Below are 20,475 nucleotides of genomic sequence, written 5' to 3'. Positions count from 1 at the left end.
GGATTTCAAAACCTGAATTTGAAACAAAATGACTAATGTAGGTGTTAATTTTTGCCACTTAAATTGTTGTCCCAGAGTGGATTTCGCTATTTCATTAGAGTGTGGAGGTGCAGTGTGGCAAGGAGGTACATCCACATGTAAGTTTGCTCTTGGGAGGAGTTCATTAGTCTCCATTGGGTTCCAGGTCTTCTGCAGCACCATTGCTGACTCTGAAGTGTCTTGCTCAAGGTAGGCAGGTATCAAAAAAGTTTGTATGACATGTACGTACTGTGCATCTTCATCTGACTAAAAAGGTGGTGATGAAGAAATTAATGTACAGTGTGAAGGGAAAGAGTAAGGGCAGCCTAAAACGATGACTCTCAATGACTCTTGCACAGAGCAAGTTCTAACTGGAGTTGAAGCACAGGCTGAAAAACCAGTCATGCTTCAACTTGTCTTGATGATGCCTACAAAAATCCAGTGGCGGTTAGGAACTCTATCCTGAGACCACTGCCAGCCCTGCATGGCGACTAATCCGTTCTCATTAATTCCTTGCACGTGTTCCTGCTTATCTTCTGCTGTGAGCTGTTTGAGGGCAGGGTCTGATTTTTGGTTTGTATGAATACTACCTAGCAGAATGGGACCCTGTCCAAAAATTAATGCTCCGGTCCTTGCTGGAAAACCACACATAATTACAACCCTTTCTTTATTTGTTTTGAGACCACATGATACAACCACAGATTTTTTCATATAGCCTATATCATATAGTTCCCTGTGGACTTAGAGGTACTGTTATAGATTTTGTATACCTGAGTATGTTTTATTTCTTCTCAGCATTTTTAGTCTATTGCTTATTACAGAACCTCATACTTCTTGAAGAATACTTACCTTGTTAGATGATGTTCAGCAAAAACATTGATTATAATATCTAGTTCATAAACGTATGTGCCACCATGCTTCCTCAGTCTTATCTCCTATTCCTTCAAAATCATTTAATTCTTTATGGTTATCAGCCACTAACATATTCATTTATATCTTGAAAGTTGTAGAGCATGTATTTCCATAATGCCAGTTTTCTGAGTAGTCTCTCAGTGTCTGAAACTCCTGAAATAAGTAGGAAGCTGCTGAAAAGGAAATTTTAAAATGTTTCAAATCTGAGAATACTTGTCTTCAGTGAGATGATAATTAAAATTATTATTATTTCAATAGTTAGGAAGCGTGTTACTCATGGCAAAGTATTGTGCTTCAGGAAGAAGGAGGAATTGAGGCAGGAGATGGGCGTAGGTGAAGTTTTTTACTGTTCAGTGTAATTTTCATCTTGTTTTGGTAACTTTTTGTAGTTTAGCATCTTTTTTTGAATGGATTTTTGGTTTGTTTTGTATGTGTGACTTTTCTCTCCCCACTGTTTATTAGACACTTTCAAGAAATGGACAAAGTAAAATCAATCCCAGGCCTGGGAAGGTAAGACCAATTTTATGTTCTTCACTGTTCCTCTCCATATTTAAAAGCACACCTAGATAAAAATAGATAATGTTGGTTTTGTTTTAAACACAGCTGGTGATATACTGTGAATCAGACAATCAAGAGAATGTTATTGAAGTTTTCCATGATGTTCTGGATTGCAGTTCTTGGGTTCTGTCACCAACAATCTTAGTTAAAGTTATCAGAGGATGGTAAGATGAATTTTAACTCTTTATCATTGATAAAGCTACCCAGAGATCTTTATTATCTGGAAATCCCTTGGAACTGAACCAGTGTTCAGTTGGCAATATAATATAGACACCTTTGAAAAGTAAACATGGTATTTTACCTCCTGCAATAGGAAGTTCTGTACTAACTAACTTCTCTGATAAATTGGCGTCAGTGTTACCATCTGGAAGAGTTCAACATTTCACCTCAATGGGATAAAAAGACAAATTCTGTCCATGCTGCCCTTTGATTTTTCTCTCCTTTATGGATTCTTAACTAGTATTTGAACTATGTTAACAGGATAGCTAAGGGTTTTGAAGACAGGTTTGATGTGGGTTAGGGCTACATTAGTCTCAATGAGGAAGATTAATTCCTTATACAAATACATGAAGTGATAGTGTAGATGTTTCTCTGGTGAGTCTAGAGGGAATTTTTCTCTAAAAGCTGGATTGTCTGAGACTATTTAAAAACCAGTTCATCTGCCACCTTCTTTGTAGTGTTAAAAGAACAGCCATTACTGGTCTGGATAGTATGGTAATTTAAGCTGTGACCAGGCTATAATATGGTCAAACAGCAGTTTCTCAAAAGTAATGATCTGATAGCAAGCTGGATAAACGAGGACTAGCTGCTGTAGGAGATCCTAGAAAGCATTCTAATGGCTGCTTAGCTTCAGAAAACAGGAATGAAAATCCGACCTGCGTAAACCAGGGCTCTCTTCTTTTCCAACATGGTTTTCAGTTGCACTAGGGGAATGTTGTTTTTTTTTTATTCCTTTCAACTGAGAGCTCTATGGGAGAGTTTTAAATCTGTGAGTGGATATAGTTGTTATCTACTTACTTATTCAAACCTACAGTTAAAAATAAAGTTGTCTTCTGAGCATGTCTGTACCAGCCCCTGTAGAACTGTACAATGCTGTTCATAGTATCCAAGTAGCCTGTCTGTTTATACATAACACAGCAGTCTGTAGTGTCAACATTTTCTGACCTACAAATTGGTTCTGATTAGTATCTTGTGCTGAAGTCTGGTATACATAGAGAGCACTCCTGCAGTCCCTGATCATCAGTTTGAAAAGGGTGGAGGTTTTGATGAAATTACAAAGTCAGCAGCAGGCATCTTTGTTTTTATAATTGCTTTAAAAAATATCACAGAGACCAGAAATGACTTGCATCAGCATTATTGGGGGAATAAGCTGTGTTGGAGTGGCATGGAAGATCTGGAAATGGTGCTTCTTGTGAAAAAAAGAAATTGTTGAATGGGAAAATGACTTTTGACACTCACAATTGATAAAACATTTTAAACTGATAACTTTTTATTTTAAGCTGGATACTCTATGAAAAACCGAATTTTGAAGGTCCTTCTATTCCTCTGGAAGAAGGAGAACTGGAATTCCCAGATATTTGGGGTGCGGGTGAAGAGGAAAATGAATGCGAATCACTAAAGCCTGCAGTGATTGGTTCGATAAGACATGTTGTTAAGGCAAGTAATATAAGTAAGGAAAATCTTGTAGAAGTCCTAATGTTTGATGAAGTTTTATACTGTTAAGAAAAATCAGTCTTGCAGGTTGAATTTCTCATATGGTCACAGTGTGAGAGGGTGGGTGGAGTTTCTGTTGGTATTGTTTAATTGCTTGTTTGTTTTTGAATAGGGATTTGGCTAAATAACAGTGAAAGGATACGTCAGAAAGAAAACTAATTTTCATTGAAATGGTCCAGAAAATGCCATAGGAACTTATGTGGGGATATGCTTTTCAGCTTGATAAATCTGTTGGGGAAAATCTTTCCAGAAAACTGATCAGTAAATCCACAGACTTGTATTTTGAAAACACATGGATTGTTGGGCAGTTTCTGTTATTTTTTTTATTAATGTATAGAACAGACTTATACCCAACAAATCTTTAGCATTAAACGTCCTTAAAATCTTTTTTGTTACTCAGAAAATACACTTGTATGTACAAACCTATCAAGAAGTTTCATATGTGGTGGAAACAGCCTTTCTACATGCACTTTTAACCTACCATTAAGTATATATGTTTGCAGATTGCCTAAGTAACTATGAGCTATAAAGGTATTTGACTAGTAAAGAAAAAGGGAGGAATATATATTGCTTGTAACTACAATTCTTGTTTAAATTAGTTCTTCTCAAGAATGGCTTGCTTGTTGTTGTGTTAGGATTTAATTTGCTGGAGGAGATATTAACTGATGAAAGAAGATGCATTCCTGCCTAGATGGCAGAAGGTAAACAGCGTACATGCTGATTAAAGATTGACTGAGGTCTTGGTCCAAACAGAGACAGGCAACTGGCCTAGTTTTACTTTTATGACAGGAATCTGATAATAGTAGTAATTGACAAGAAGGGGAAGCAATTTAAAACAAACAGGAGTTACAAAGCTGTTTTAGTTAGCCACATTAATTATAGCACAGATGGGGTAATTATTGCGATCTTCATTTTTTCAGGATTACAGGGTCAGTCAAATTGATTTGTACACAGAACCTGAAGGGCTAGGAATCGTGACTTCCTTTTTTGACGACACAGAGGAAACAGGGGTGTTTGGCAGCACTCAGAAGACTTGTTCTATCAAAGTACACTGGGGCATGTAAGTGCATAGTTTTGTGTGAACGTGTACTGCTATGAAAGGAATTTCTTTTAAACCATTGATTACATCTATCAGCCGTGCGAGCAGGCTATGTTTATTGCAGTCAGATATTTTGGTAGTTCTTGTTGACTGTAACATTGTTACATCATTGTAATGCTTCACACCTGGTTAGGATGACACCTTATAATGTTTTATTTTTCTTCTAATTGCATGGGGTAAACGAATTTGCAGTAAAAGTATGAATTTTCCTCTGCTGCTTTTTCACATTCAGGCAAACTTATAAGAAATGAGAGGTGTCTTATCATAGCAGTCTACCACCACATTTCCTACTGCTTTTATCTCTAAACTTGAAATTAATGTACTGAAAGAACATTTTTAAGCTGTCATGTAATGATGTAAGACCTAGCATGAAATTGGTCTCTTGAAAGCATCCTTTTATTTCACTGTGCATTTTAATTTATCAGTATTTATACTGATAATTAAGAATGTATACTATGTCACCTGAAAACATACAGCCATATAAGCTAGGAGTATAATGCGTGCCATGAACTAAGCAAAATTTTGTTATAAAGGAGGCCAAGGAACAATCCAGTTACTGTAGAAGTGAGAACCTTGATAATGTAATAAGTAGATCAGTATGTAACGTATGCCTTAAATTGGCACCAGCAAAATTGGTGCAAAAAGGAGGGAGACTGCATTTAGAAACAGGGAGTATAACAACTTTTAGTGGTCCTGGGTCCTGCAGAATGTTTTGCAGAGTGTACAGACCTGGTGACTGTACCATGTTTGGGCTGTGGTAGTATTTGCCTTTTTGCTAATGGTATATTTAACTGCTGATAATTGCCCAACTAAGAGTTAGTATTACATAACATTGCAAAGAGATATTCAAATACATCTCATGATGGATGAGGCACTTTCATTATCAGATAAAGGTATTTTATCTGAGGAATTTTTCACACTTTGATTTTGAAGGAGCACTATGAAGCACTTGGGTATGTAGGAAAATTTTAAGATGTTCACAGAGTGGGTTCTCTGACAGAAGCTTATTTATGTTGAACTGCAAACTCAATCCAAATTACGTCTGCCAAGAGTAATAAAATCAGATATGTTATTTGGAGGTTGATTATTAATTTACTTCATCTACCTTCCAACTTTGTTGCTGTTCCTCACTTGGAAGCATTCGGGGAATAGTGAAATAACAATTTCTTAGCAAAGGAAGCAAGGCCCATGCACAACCTTCAACTTCAGACTGGTCCCTGCTCTGCATCACTGTGAGAGTATTTTTGCACTAAATTTGTATAAACTCTTTAAAGTCTTAATTTCTCAGCTGTATTTTGATCTCTTGAAGAAAAGTGGACTAGTATTTTCACTATGAGTCAAGTTAGGTCTCTCAGTTACCAATTCTTTATCCAGTGTGGAAAGATGTTACTTCTGCCAATTGGTTGCATAAGAAATACAGTAAATTGCTACTACTTATTTTTTGCATGTTGCAGGGTTCTTTCTTTCCCTTAGTTTACAAGCATGACAGTTCACTGTACTGGCAGCTGAGGAAGGTTTGATTCTGAGTCACTTTGCCATGTAGGTGTGGTTGTATCTGAAAGTTTCCCACCGTGCGTGCTTAAGTGTGTTTATTAAAAGCTGCCAACAAAAATGAGGCAATGCACCATTATCTTCTGATTGTACTCTCTTCTTGCTTTCTCATGTACTTAAAATTCTTCTGTGAAGCTGAGAGCTTACCGAGTTGGGTGGCTATAGGACACACAATATATTCAATATTTGGCTGTACATATCAGTAAAAGCAAAGTTCTTTGTTTCTTGGAACCATGTGTCTGCAATGAAGCTAGTCCAACGTGTGCCAGTTTACATTAGCTTGAAGTGTGAGATTAATTTTACTATTTATCTTCCTTATGTCACCAGACTTACACATTATGATCCTTAAGCGGGCAACTTTTTGATTGTATAAGGTGTTTCTGTTTAGTACTTTATATCCTGCCTCATGCTGCGTGTCTGAGAGACTGGTCTGAGAGTTCTAACTGGGAGATATACATTGTGATCCTCTATGCAGAGGTCAGCAGTAGTAGTAAGTGATTACTAGTCAAGATTTTCTTGAAAATGCTTTGAAAAACTACTGTTGCTGTCCAGGTCAGGAATGTTGAAAATGATATCTTTCAAAGCAGGCTCATTAGCAGATACAAACCATGAAGAAGTATATTTCAATGGAATCGGTGTTTTGTGGAGTTTTTTGTTTGGTTTTGTTTGGGTTTGTTTGTTTGTTTGTTTTTAACATACTAGTAATACAAGTTTTGAGTTCCCCATTGAGTAGCTTTTTCAACAAATGGAAGTCTAGGTTCATAGAGATCTTTCAACTTCTGGAAAGTCTGGTCTGAATATTTTAAGGCTATTCTAAAATAATACACAATAGCCTTACGTCTTGAAAATTCAGTTCAAAATTCCCAGATAAGACAGTCAAATCCTTGATTGTCTGTTCACAGCATTATTATTATTATTTTTTAACTTGTTCAAACATGACATATGCACTGGTAAATTGCTTCCCTGCACAGATACAGAAGTTTGCAAGTGCCCCAGTTTGTAGTTGGGAATTTGATGGTAAAGACAAAGAAACAAAATTATAGGAGTACACTATTTCTTTTTTTTTGTTGTTTTTTTTTGGGTTTTTTTGGGTTTTTTTTGTTTTTTTTTTTGCCTGAATCAAGTTTATTTTGTCCTTTTCTGTTCAGAAATTATTGCTTCTTTGATTTGGGACTTGTTTTTTATGGTTTGGTTTTTGTTGTTATTGTTGGGGGTTTTTGTTGTTGTTTTTTTTTTGTTTGTTTGTTTTATTTTTTTACTTTTTGCTTTCTACTCCCTTTTACTTTAGATGGCTAATTTATGAAGAACCCGGTTTCCAGGGAGTCCCTTTAATGTTGGAGCCTGGTGAATATCCCAATTTAGCTTTCTGGGAGAAGAAGGAAGCCTACATTAGGTCTATGAGGCCCTTGAAAATGGTAAAAGTCATATATTACTTGCCAGCTATGTGACCTTCACTTATATATTAGAAGCAGTGTCTTAAGGTGGCTACATTTTTTTCAGGACTCATAGAAATGTAAGTCTAAAAACCACAAAATTTTAATCTATAAAATTCTTGATTTGCATCCATTTCTCCTTTTGATCTTCCTAGTTTTCACATGTATTCTACAGAAGAGCTTCCATTCTAATTTCAGCTTTTTATGAAGAGTTGAAGATGATTTAGGCTACTCATTTCTCTCTCTTTCTCTCTCTTTTTTTTTTTTCTTCTCCAATAGGGTGGCCGCAAAGTAGAATGTCCTGGAGACCCAAAGGTAAAAATCAGTATTTATTTGATTGTCCTGTTATCACACATCAACTACATGTGGGTAGATAAGTATATCTTGATCATATACTGCCTGCTTAGTGACTGGTCATGCTGCATGTGACCACACCATGAAACTGCAATTTGTCTAATTTATGCATCTATTATATATGCAAATAACAGTATTAACAGCTACCTGCATGATACAGACAGGTAATGAACATTTAAATCCTGATGTTGCATGTCTAAGGGAAAACATCCTGAAAAAAGAGATCATTAATTACTTTCGTAATCACAGAATACTCCGGGTTGGAAGGGACCTCAAGGATCATGAAGCTCCAACGCCTCCACCACAGCTGGGGCCACCAACCTGCCATTGAGTACTAGACCAGGCTGCCCAGGGCCCAATCCAACCTGGCCTTGAACACATCCAGGGATGGGGCACCCATAGCCACTCTGGGCAGCCTGTTCCAGCACCTCACCACTCTCTCTGTAAAGAACTTCCCCCTGACATCCAACCTGAATCTTCCCTCCTTCAACTTAAAACCATTTCTCCTTGTCCTGCCATTATCAACCCTAGTAAAGAGTTGATTCCCCTCCTGTTTGTAGGCTCCCTTTAGGTACTGAAAGGCTGCAATGAGGTCACCCTGCAGCCTTCTTTTCTCCAGGCTGAACAAGCCCAGCTCCCCCGGTCTGTCTTTGTAGGGGAGGTGCTCCAGCCCCCTAATCAGCTTTATGGCTCTCCTCTGGACCCTCTCTGACAGAGATAATCTTCTCCCTTTATGCAGCCATGCAAAAGAAACTGACTGCTATCAGAAGTTATCATGCTCTTTGCAGCTTTTATTTTGTTTCTGTGACAGGTAGTCATTTATGAGAAGCCTTTCTTTGAAGGGAGACATGTGGAAGTAGAATCAGAGATCTTTATGCTCAGTGACAAGGAATCAGAAGAAAAGACACAACTTTCACTTACATCAATGGGATCCATCAAAGTACTGGGAGGAGTGTAAGTATGGGGAAAAAGCACTAGCAGTATTTCCTCATCACCATTAAGTGTTAACTCTGTAGATTTGAAACTGCAGTGGATAAATTTAGAAACTATTTGTTTTTGATTTTTAGATCAAAACATTTAACATCTGGATTAAATTTGGAAATAGTCACAACAGTGGCTGCATTCTAGTCAATACTTCTATGACTGTGGTTTCACAGAGGTTAGAGAAGTAGAAGAAGGGCTGTCAAGCAGTCAGAGCAGCCTGCATCTGCTAACTTCTCTCCCTCCTGTTATAGTGTTGTTTCCATAATTAACTGTTTTGAACTCCATGTACTGAAGAGTTGCAGAATTTCATCTAGCTTTGGTTAGAGAAGAATACAAAGCTTCTCAAGCTAACTTGGAAGTCCTGAATCATTACAAGCCAGGAGGAGTTGATTTTTTTTTTTTTTTTTTTTATGCCTTGTCTTTCTACCTGACTACACTGTATCAAAACAGAGTGGTCATCATAATGTTAATCTTTGCTTTTTTCTTCCACCTCTGGCATGTTTTGCAAGTATTTTTATTAGACTTTTTTTTCCGTTTGAAATTGTAATTTAATTATATTAATGTCAGTGGGAAAAACATTTAGGAGACACCTATATCTTTAACAAGATGGGAGAAAGCACAAATTTCACACACAACACATAATGGCAATAGTCTATTTTCATGCACGGTCTCTCTTGTTGTTTAGTTGGGTTGCATATGAAAAGCCTGGATTTGAAGGCCATCAGTATTTACTGGAAGAAGGAGAATATCGGGACTGGACAGACTGGGGTGGCTATGATGAAGAGCTGCAGTCACTGAGACCTGTTGTTGGTGTAAGTTCCAAGAGCATAGATTTGTTATCTCCTGAGCACATTGAAGCATCACGTAGCTTTCTTCTTATGGCACTCTTTTTTTTTTTTTTAACAGGACTTCACAAGCTCACATATGATAATGTACAGTGAAAAAGACTTTGGATCAAAAGGTTCTAACATTAACGTGTTAGGAATTGTTTCCAATTTGAAAGACACTGGATATGGGCTGAGAACGCAATCTATAAATGTGCTAAGTGGCGTGTAAGTGCTATTTTAACTGCTGTTTAATAGTGCATGTACAATTTCTAGAATTTTTGAATAAGATCATGGTTTTTTTGGTACTTGGTCTTGTAGTGTCTCTCCCTATCATTTATTTCTTCAGATAAAAATTTCTGGTTTTGACTGGAACGTGTTGGCTACAACACTGAGATGTTGGTTTGCTGACTTGCAAAGTACGAAAGTGAATGAGATAAAATCAGAGAGATAAAAATAACTTGTTCTCATGGCCGTATTTTAAAAAGCATTTTAGCAGCAAAGTTGTTATGGAATTAATTTCTAATTTTTGCTTGAGCTTCTTGTGCTTGACCAGAGGCAAATTACTTACTCTTCCTCCGAGTTGTGTATAAAATGGTGTTTCTTTCTAAGAAGTGGCATTGCTTTCACAGTGAATACCACAATTAAAATTTTTTATCCTTTTTTCTTCGGGTTTTTTTTTCGCAGGGGGGTGGGGGTGGGAGGGTTGTTGTTCATTGAGGTTCTTAAAACTATTGGTTGATGTGGCCATATCCTCTTCTTGGTGTCATTTGTGCTGTTACACACAGTTAATAAGTTGGTGTATCTTACTGTTTGATTTATTGGTTACATTAATTGCAGATTGAATTCCACAGCCTTGGAGACAGCATCAAAGTATTTTGGAAATATAAACAAATATTAGCAGTCATGTCTCCAAGTACCCAAATTCTGAGATATAGTTTCTTTCTCTGTCTGGAATGCAGGTGACTTGCTGAGAGCTCTGCCTTACCCAGCCACACCTTAAATTTTTCTGCATGTTATCTGTGTGATACCTCTGCAAATTTTGTCTGGGTAAAGACTGCCGAATTGAGCTCAGTGCATTCCAAAGGAATGCTTTTGATTTATGTATGAATGTGATGCGACAGCAGTTTTTTCTGCATAGTGACCTTTGAAGCCACTGTGCCCTTATGTCTTCTGTAATATGCAAGGAAGATTCATGGGAAAGAGTCTCCTCTGAAGGTTGGGAAACGAATTGTGGGTGTCTATCATGCCCTTTGTGTAGCTGTTCTAGTAAATGTGACTGTTGCAGCCGAGATAGGAATCATACTTTAGTATGAGTATTCTGGTAATTAAGAGTGACTCCAATACTTTGATGGTAAAATTGGCTACAAGTTATTACAAACAAAACCCTTGTCCCACAGACTGTTCCTGTTCCTGTAATCTTACTTGCTAGTCTCTTAAAGGTATAATTTGTAGCAATAAGCATGTTTTTTATTTAGGTGCATTGTTTGTAACAAGTTACTATCAGTCCACTTTTACAGTCTTGTATGAGTGTTTTGTTTCCAAAGATGACGTGAGTGTTGCAGCATTTTGGGGTGGTGGTCTTTGTAAATGCCAGTGTGACAGGAAGTTGAATCATGTTAAGTCAAGGCTGGCAATAAAACTGTTTTATTTTAAGCATTAAGTAACTTCAAGTAGAATTTTTATGTCTTTCCTACCAAGAAATCAGTCATACAGTGATGAATAATCCATTGAGCAATTCCTAGAGATATTTAGACTAGCACATATGTGATGTCATAATGTACTGTTTCAGGTTCAATAAAAGCTTGTCATAATATTTCTAAGTAACCTTCCTGGTGTCATACTGAAATACTGGAAGAAGCCCTGAACTTTTCCCTAACTTAAAAAAAAAAAAAAAAAAAAACAAACTATAGGTATCTGTAGTAAGCAGTTATAGCAGTAATAGATAACATGTAATCTGTACTTCCCACATAATGAGTTTGATTGCTCTGTAATTTAAAGGGTATATCAAAGAAAAGAAAGGCTGAGACTGCAGAACGTAGATACTACTGGACAACGAACAACTTCTGAGCTAACCTGCATCTCTAAACTGTATGCTGAAGACAGCACAGCTCTGCATTTGGGGAATGAATATTTTGTTTTGGGGGCAGTGGAGAGCTAGCTGCATTAAAATTTTCAGTTATTGTTTCTGAAGAATGTTTCTAAGCAATATATTAATGTCCTAGATAAATCCATTATAAAGACATCTTGAAAAATATATACAAAAGTGGTGAGTGAGTATTGACTTCTTTTAAATTGATTTATGTTTTGCTCTCAAACATTCTTCAGAGATTGGCCAAGCACAGAATCCAGGGTATTCTATTCTACCGTTTGGCTTAGGAGAAAATTAAATTTAGATTGCTTGAAAATAGGAGAGGCCTTTCTTTTTTCTTTTTTTTTTTTTTTAAGTAGGATTTGATCTTTACTCCCAAGTTGGCAGAACTAAAAGTGGTGGAAAATGAAAGTATTTAATAGCAACAGGTAACACCCTTTACAAGTTTATGCAAGTACTTAAAGCAATTGCGTTGTATAATTTTGACTTTCCTCTTTGCTTTATAATCCTTCAAGCTTATGTTTAATGGTTATTAAAATCACAAGAATTGCATGTTTCCGAATGTGCCTTTTCTTTATCCATAAACATGTGACGCTTTTGCCAAAGTTAGTGAAAAAGCCCCTGTATTTTAATTGATCCTTTTTTTAAGTAGGTGGAAGAACGTTTTCAGGGGTGTGTTCTGCATAGGTGTTTGTTTTACTGTGGTCTTGTAATTCATACTGGTTCCCTTCTGATTTTCAAGTAATTAGTCCACGGCACAGATTTGTCTGCTTCTAGTGCATGTCTGTTCAGTGAGGAAATCATTAAGTGATGGGTAGTTTGTAGATAGTGGTCAAAACATAATATATAGAATCTAAATGCATTCAGGATGGTAATGTGAGTGGAACTAAGGAGGCACTGTACAGGAACAAACCCTCATTGGGTACTTCAATAGGTAAGAGCCTTTAGGTTGCCTGCAGGAACACTTCAAACAGAGTTTTCTCTTTCCCTCCATCTCTGAACTGAGCTGAAGTGACGTTGAAGGGAACAAAAAGTTCACAGGTCTGTGGGACACTAGAAATCTCAAGCACAAATGAGTATGGTAAATAACCCATTTCCTTTCTTTCCTACAAATGGAATTTAATTACCTCTTCTTTCCTGTTAGTCATTCAAGTGCCATTTTTCTCCCTGGCTCTACATGGTCTATGAGATTAACATACAGACCAATTTAAACCTGTTGTCTACATGTAGTATTTAAACCTTAAAATGTTATGGATTTTATTTCAGATCTAAAGGAGATCTTCTCTGCCTGAAAGCTTAACTTTTTACAGCTGTGTCATTTAGTTTAATACTAGTTTAGTTTAATAATTAATTTAGTTTAATACTAAGGTGTTGCCATGATTCTGTGATTTCTTCTGTAGCTGAGAGAGAAAGAAGCAGGTCCTCACAGCTGGTGATCTGTCGTACTATATGAGTCTGAACAACACTGAGAGCAGAATTCCAGCATGACAAGCAGTGCAAAGTAGTGAGGTCTTTGGCACAGTTTTGGCAGTGACTTGGGATGAGGCTGTAGCTTGCCCTACTGAAGGCAGTTTGTTGGGATGAAGGTTACCAAATTATTATGTTAAGGAAAGTTGCTCCCTGTGGGGTAGGGTAGGCTGCAGTCTAAAACTTGAGTTCTTGTGGTTCTGAGGTGTGACTCTCATGCTTAGATATGGAGGCTAGGTCTTGTTGTGCAGGCCTTCCTGTTGGTCAGAAGTTGGATTAAAACAGTGCTACGTTCTAGGGGATAATCTTGAGGTTTGAGAGGTTCAGCTGGTGCTGCATTCAGTTTTCCCCTTCCTTCTGCTGTTACTGGTGCTGCTGGAAGGCTATATGGGCTTCTGAATAAGTGAAAGGGCACAGGGATTTCACCAGTAAGCCTTGACTCCAGAAATTCTCCAGTATGGGCTGACTTGCATGGAAGAGCAAGACTTATTAATTTAAATCCCATTGTTTTCAACATAAACACGTGCTTAAAGTTTCATTGCTTCTGTACTCAGGTTTCTTTTTAGAGAGGAAGAAAAGAAATGCTTGCTATTGAGAGGCCCCTGGAAGGGATCTGGCATGTTTTATGTTTCACTTAATATCAGAAACACTTGTTTTCATAGATGTCAATTAAGTTCAACTGTCATGCATTGCAGTTGTACCTTGGTATTAGTGCATTGAAAAATTGAACATGAATCCACTCAAGAAATTGATCAATGAAACCTAATTTTCCTTTGGTATATGTGGCATACAGGTCTAAACACACCTGAGACATTTGAACTTTCAGCTTAATTTATTCTACATACCAATGTCTCTTTGATGAATTACTACAAGGCAATTTTGAAATGTGCCTTGAAAAGTGCCTTAAGTAATTAGTGCATAACAATTTGGAATAATTGATTATATCTGAGGCAAACCAAGAGATGTAAGTAGAGATAAACATGAATCACTCTATGAGTGCTTGCCATGGACAAATAACAGGAAGTCCGTACTCACAGCACATACGTGTTGCTGTAGCTTTATTCAGTTTGAAGTCACCTCGCTGCTTCTCTCTGCAGAGAATCTGGCATTTGTTCTTGGACTTAAACTGCAGCTTAGTGGAGTATAGGTGCTCAGTACATGTAATGATGTCAGGGGTTTTTCTGTTGCTGTTGTTGGCGTTGACCTTCTATATGAAGAACCCACTGAAAGTGCATTTTGGAATAAATTAACATGCACTCTTTATGTAATGCACAGGCCAAAATGAAAAGCTATGGGTAGATCATCATGTATAACCAAAAAGATGTCTCAATCCATGCATAAATATAATGAATGAAAGAATGAAACTCAATTGTTATCATAGAATCATAGCCTGGCCTGGGTTGAAAAGGACCACAATGATCATTGAGTTTCAACCCCCTGCTATGTGCAGGGTCGCCAACCATCAGACCAGGCTGCCCAGAGCCACATCCAGCCTGGCCTTGAATGCATCAGGGATGGGGCAACCACAACCTCCTTGGGCAGCCTGTTCCAGTGTGTCACCACCTTCTGCGTGAGAAACTTCCTCCTAATATCTAACCTAAACCTTCTCTGTCTCAGCTTAAGACCATTCCCCCTTGTTACTGTGACCAGTTCTAATCTCAGTACTTATTAAAAAAAGAAAAAAAAAAAAAAAAAGTCTGTCAGTGAAAGGCAACAGAATATATTTAGCTTGTGATAAAAACAAGGGAGTACTGATGCAGGAGCACTTTATCTGAGCTTGCAGTACTGACCCTGGATTTGAAGAATACTGTAAAAGTTTACTTGAGTGTAGTAGACTACACATAGCAAGACCAGCTGATAGCAGGTACTTCAGAGCAGAAATAAAGCACTGCAGTGATAATTGAGTGTTGGAGAAACTAATGCAACTATTTGGTTGCTTTTCTAGTAGTTCTTGTGTTTGTCTCAAAAGTTGACTGTCTCTGGCTGAGACTGAAGTTGTGGGTTTGATGCAGAAATCTGAGTTTGTGGCCTGTATCAGGACTGAGGTCTGACTAAATAGTCATAATAATTGCTTTGAGTTTATATATATTAATCCAATTAAATTTTTGATGGCCTTAATGCTAAGCTGTCAAGGATATTCTTCCTGCTGATGTCTGTGAACCCCAACAGGTTCACAGACATCACACTCTACCACCACTAGTATTTATGCCTTTTGTTGTACCTTTACTTTCTGCAGATTTCTGAGTGTTTGCTTAAAAACATCTGAAGTTTTGGAATATTGACTCTTAATGTTGCTTATATATATGTCTTATTGCTCAGATTACTCTGAAAGCTAGTTTTAACCAAACAATAATATTCTGATATTGGCCTGATATTCTAGAGAAAACTTGATAAAACAGAATTTTGAAACATCTCAATGATTTTACTGGAGACAGCTTTTAAGGTATCTAACAGATCATAAAATTATAGAATCACCAAGGTTGGAAAAGACCTCCAAGATCATCTAGTTCAACCATCCGTTTACCACCAATACATCCCCACTAAATTATGTCTTTTGGTACAACATCTAATTTTCCTTGAATGCCTCATGTGATGGTGACTCAATGACCTCCCTGGGCAGCCCATTCCAGTTCCTGATCGCTCTTTTGGAGAAGAATTTTTTCCTAATCTCCTGAACCTCCCCTGGTGTAACTTAAGGCCATTCCCTCTTATCTTGCCTCTAGCTGTGCAGGACAAGAGGCCAATCCCCGCCTTGTCCCAACCTCCTGTCAGGGATTGTAGAGAGCAGTGAGGTCTCCCCTGAGCCTCCTCATCTCTAGACTGAACAATCCCAGTTCCCTCAGCTGCTCCTCATAAGACTTGCGCTCCAGATCCTTCACCAGCTTCGTTGCCCTTCACTGGACATACTCCAGGGCCTCAGTGTTTTTCCTGTAGTGAGAGTTCAGAACTGAGAACAGTACCCTCTGAGTACAGAGAGATGATCTCTTCCCTGCTCCTGCTGCAGCACTATTTGTGATACAAGCCAGGATGCCATTGGCATTCTTGGCCACCTGGGCACGTTGCTGGCTCGTGTCCAGCTAAGCGTCAGCCAATATCCCCAAGTCCACTTTCTCCACACAGTCTTCCAGCCACTCTGCCCCAAGCCTGTAGCATGTAGCATTGCCTGGGGTTGTTGTGGCCGAAGTGCAGGACCCAGCATCTGATCTTGTTAAACTTCATCCACTGGCCTAAGCCCAGCTATCCAGATTGTTTAGATGCCTCTGTAGGGCCTTCCTACTCCCATGTAGTTCAACACTTCCTCCCAACTTGCTGTCATCTCCAGACTTAGTGAGAATGCACTCAATCTCCTTATCCAGGTCATCAATTAATATATTGAACAAGACAGATGATGTATTTGAACTTGTGGTCTGATTTAGTTTATTTACTCTGGATCATATTGAAACAGGGTGGCAAATTGAAATAGAATTTGTAGAGTTTTGGAGAATCAGATCTATAATCTTGTTGATTTAGAGATTTAGTAGCATTGCAATTCAGCATTTGAGGGGATAAACCATCTATTTGTTCTTACGTTAAAATAATAATGAATGTACAGTCTTGCATTTAGGAAAAAGTAACATGACATTTACCCACTACCTTTTTCTTCTCTTTCTCTTAGGTGGGTGGCTTATGAGAATCCTGAATTTACAGGAGAGCAGTACATACTGGATAAAGGGCTATATCCCAGCATTGAGGCATGGGGGGGGAAGAATTGCAAAATATCTTCAGTTCAACCCATTGTTATGGTAAGGAGTCGATTTTATGCTGCTTTTGCAAGTTTCTTTGAAGTATTTCTAGGTAGTCTTTTTCTATTGAATCCAGTTTACATGCTGTCATATGCATTCTTTAAGCAGGGATTAATAATAAACTTTTCAATGTTTGTTAATTTAGCACTTCTTAATATTTTTTTTTCTTTTTTCTCCAAATTTTTGTAGGATATTGTTGGAAGTGAAAGGGGTAAAGTCAAGGTAAGATATTTCTCTAAATGCATGAAACATACTCTGTAGTGGTCTGTCAATAAATGGGATCAAGCTTTTTGTATACTGTAATATCCAGGTTTTTGCGTAGGTAGTCCATTAGTCAGAGTAAGAATGCTAAGTGAAGAAGGAGGGCTGCTTTCTGAACCTCCTAACTAAGGCCATGAAAGTCCTAGGAAGCTGGAATGTAATATATAGCTGTCCTTCGAAGTTTTCTGAGGCCAAGTCAGTAGGGGTGCTATTTTGGGTCAGTAGGTGTGCTATTTGAGAGTGTTGGAATTGTTCTGAGGATCTGGAGCCTATGCTCATCTATGCAGAGCTTCAGTGACCAGCTGAAGTTACTTGGAGTCTGTTGCAGAAGCAAGGTCAATTCAAGTTAGTTGTGCTCAATAGTTGTGACTTTGTTTTCAACCTAGTTTCTTTGTTAACTGTTCTGCTAGTGGTGGTTGCACCTGAAGTGAAACTCATTCAGTCACAAATGCAGCTTTCTGAGTTGGGCTTAAAAGTTAACATTGTATTTGTCAATAAAAAAGAGAAGGAAATGCCAAAGTGAATTTGTCTATTCAGTGGGTCAACAAAACTTGTGTTAGACTTTCTCCTGTGTGCAAGTACTACAACATTCTTTGACAGTAAGATTAAGGAGGAGTCTTTTTTCATTCTTTCATAATTCCAAACCTTTTTGTCTTTTTGTCTGTAGGAAGTTGTTACTTTAATTTCAGTCAAAACAGTGAATATGTCTTGGAACTGAAAACCAGGGAGAAAAGTCTTGGCTTTCCCAATTTGCATTCATAATTAGTAACACACCTTACTTGAGTATCCAGTATAGGAATATGTATGAACTCTGGGGAATAGAAATCTCCAGGCTGCTTATTTTCTTCTGTATGTATGAAAAAATATTTATGACTATAGACTTTATCCTAAGGAAACTAAGAAATAATGGCTTGTAGTCAACAGACTGTATCCTTTGTCAGCATGTTCCTCTTTGGAAAATGCTGTGCATGCCTGCACTTGTATCTCTGCAAAGAATGAATAAAGCTGGTAGGCATGTGATAATGTGAATGACTTATGTGTGATCAGAGTTAATTATCTTCTAACCAAATTAGCAGGTTTGCTATTTAGAATTTTTTTCTTTTTAACAAGGACAAAAGACTGGGTGACTTATCCTTTCATACCCTCTCATCCTCAGAGCACAGAAAGAAAGAACTGACATGACTTCAGCTATAGTTACAAGAGGCACATAAAGCCCATCTGCCCCAAGAATATTTACCACACCTGTTGGCATGCTGTCTGAGTACTTTGCCAAGACTGTGCACCATTTATGCTCTGAGAAACAGATAGTTTTCATTTAGTGAGAAGAGTATGTATTTTTTGAGATTAAATGGATTAAAAAACTAAACAGAACAGTTTATTCCCCTTTTCTAATCATGCGCCTACTCTATCTGTTGTGTGGGGATTTATGTCTTCTCCAGCAGATAGTTGAAGTAGCTACCTTTGTTAGTGTTCTTTGAATTATTTTGTATGTTACTTAATTATTTACAACCAGAGGTGGTTTTTTTTGGCTTTGCAGTCCTTGTTCAAGTAATGACACTGAAAATGTAACAAAAATCTATGAAACTGAATTAATCTGGATATTGACTATATAGTAATGCAGTTATAGAAGTAATGGTAGAGATGTGTTGGTGAAAGTTAAAGCGTTAATTGTTTTTAAATATGTTTTTGACTCTTTAAAGGTCCAGTTATTTTCAGAGCCTGAATTCAAGGGTAACTGTCAAATACTTGAAAAAAACACAAGATGTATTGATTCATTTACTGTGAAGTCTTCAAAAGTTATAGGTGGCAGGTAAGTTATATCAAACGAATATTGAAAAATCACTGAATGATAAAAAATTAAAAAAAAAAAATAATCAAACAGCTTGTAACATCTGAAATGGTTTTACCTATGGGAACTTACAAAGAACAATGCTTTGTGGTATGCACAGATACGCATTGATATTTAGCTTATCAGGACAAAACATTGTACATGATGTTTCTGCGAGTACCTCTTACTAAAGACTCAGAAACACTACCATCATTTTACTTCCACAGTTTTCCTAAAAGACAGTTTCTTCTGCTTCTTCCTGCAGCTGCATACTTTTTGACCAGGAAGAATTCTCTGGTAACCAGTATGTGTTAGAAGAGGGAATCTATCCAGATCTGATGGCAATGGGGTGTTTGTCCCAAGCAGCTCTAAAATCTTTACGGATTATAAATATAGTAAGTAAAGCAGATAAGTACACTGATGTCTCCCCTCCTTTTTTTTTTTTTTCCTTTTCTTTTTTTTCCTTTTGTGACAATAAAAATGTTAGGAATATGTAAACAGTAGAGCAACACGCTTCTTTTTCCTGTGCAACAGCAGTGAAACATCCTATCTGCAGTCAGTTTTTGTACCTCATTTTTTGCAAAAGAGAGGACTTCACTGAAACAGCTGTCTGGCATAACTGTTCTCCATAACAGCTTAAAAAGGACTTCCGTAAAGATAGTTAAGGATGTGTCAGACTCTTTTATTTCCCAGTGGAAGAGATCACTTAAAATAAGTTGACAAATGGCAGTAGGACAGCATGTACTCTGATCATTGTTTTTTACTCATGTTAAAAGAGCAAACTTCAGCTAAGGAACTTTGCATGAAATACATGTAATTATAAAACTATATTTGTATCACCAGGGAAATGCAATTTGTGTTCATTGTGAAATATTGTACCGTTCTAGATAAAGTAAAGCAACACCCCATGCCATTTGGCAAAATCAGACAGTGTTGTTTTGTGCATTAGATACAAACATAAACAACATTTACATATTTTGTAACTCCTCAGTGGTCAGGAACAAGTTTGTTCAAGCCTGTAACCAATCATTATGATGGATCACTTATGGAAACTGCAAATATCTCTTAAGATCAAAGTAATTACTAGCAAAATGTAGTCAAGAATCCAGGAACTTAATGCAACTTTACAAAAGAGGTGGTACTCATTCTAAAAATGGAGGAGTACCTTATTGACTCTCCTCTTTGAATCTGGCAACTATAATTTTGGTAACTTGTTAGTGATGTAGCAGTTGACAAAGGAGAACTAAAATGTGTCATCCTCTTTCATGTCTCTGGAGCATTGTCTCTGGTACAGTGTAAACAAACATTTGCAGTAAGTATGTCTGCCTCGTGAACTCTTTGACTCTCCTGTAAACAAATGGCAGTAAGAACAACAGAAGTTGTTCTAGCCAAACCTGGTGGGTGGTCACCACAGAGTAAAATAGGCTTTTCTGTACATATCAGTAACAAGCTCTTGGGTCTTAAATGCTTATTTCACACTGGTAGGATTTTTCTCCTGAAAAATTTGTTCTTTGTGACAGAGATTCTCATGTTAAAACAGTCAAATGACAGTTCTTGAAGTTCTTAAAGCTTCTGAAAATTGTTCTTGCCCTACAATTT

General features: G+C 37.4%; 1 protein-coding gene across 2 annotated transcripts in view; it reads left to right on the top strand.

Moving 5' to 3' along the window:
* Positions 1-20,475, top strand: part of CRYBG1 (crystallin beta-gamma domain containing 1) — a 94,757-nt gene that overhangs the window by 62,596 nt on the left and 11,686 nt on the right. For both annotated transcript variants that reach the window (XM_090135924.1, XM_090135925.1), the window contains exons 6-18: positions 1,393-1,440; positions 1,534-1,652; positions 2,988-3,144; positions 4,122-4,261; positions 7,140-7,266; positions 7,564-7,599; positions 8,450-8,592; positions 9,308-9,434; positions 9,529-9,674; positions 16,661-16,787; positions 16,977-17,009; positions 18,749-18,858; positions 19,142-19,271. In XM_090135924.1, coding sequence (XP_089992050.1) covers positions 1,393-1,440; positions 1,534-1,652; positions 2,988-3,144; positions 4,122-4,261; positions 7,140-7,266; positions 7,564-7,599; positions 8,450-8,592; positions 9,308-9,434; positions 9,529-9,674; positions 16,661-16,787; positions 16,977-17,009; positions 18,749-18,858; positions 19,142-19,271 — 1,443 coding nt within the window. The remainder of the gene's footprint in view (positions 1-1,392; positions 1,441-1,533; positions 1,653-2,987; positions 3,145-4,121; positions 4,262-7,139; positions 7,267-7,563; positions 7,600-8,449; positions 8,593-9,307; positions 9,435-9,528; positions 9,675-16,660; positions 16,788-16,976; positions 17,010-18,748; positions 18,859-19,141; positions 19,272-20,475) is intronic.

This window comes from Phasianus colchicus, chromosome 2, assembly GCF_987193195.1.
Source record: "Phasianus colchicus chromosome 2, bPhaCol1.hap1.1, whole genome shotgun sequence".
NCBI classification, from domain to species: domain Eukaryota; kingdom Metazoa; phylum Chordata; class Aves; order Galliformes; family Phasianidae; genus Phasianus; species Phasianus colchicus.
The sequence above is the reverse complement of the archived record's forward strand: the minus strand, read 5'-3'. Positions and strand labels throughout refer to the sequence as shown.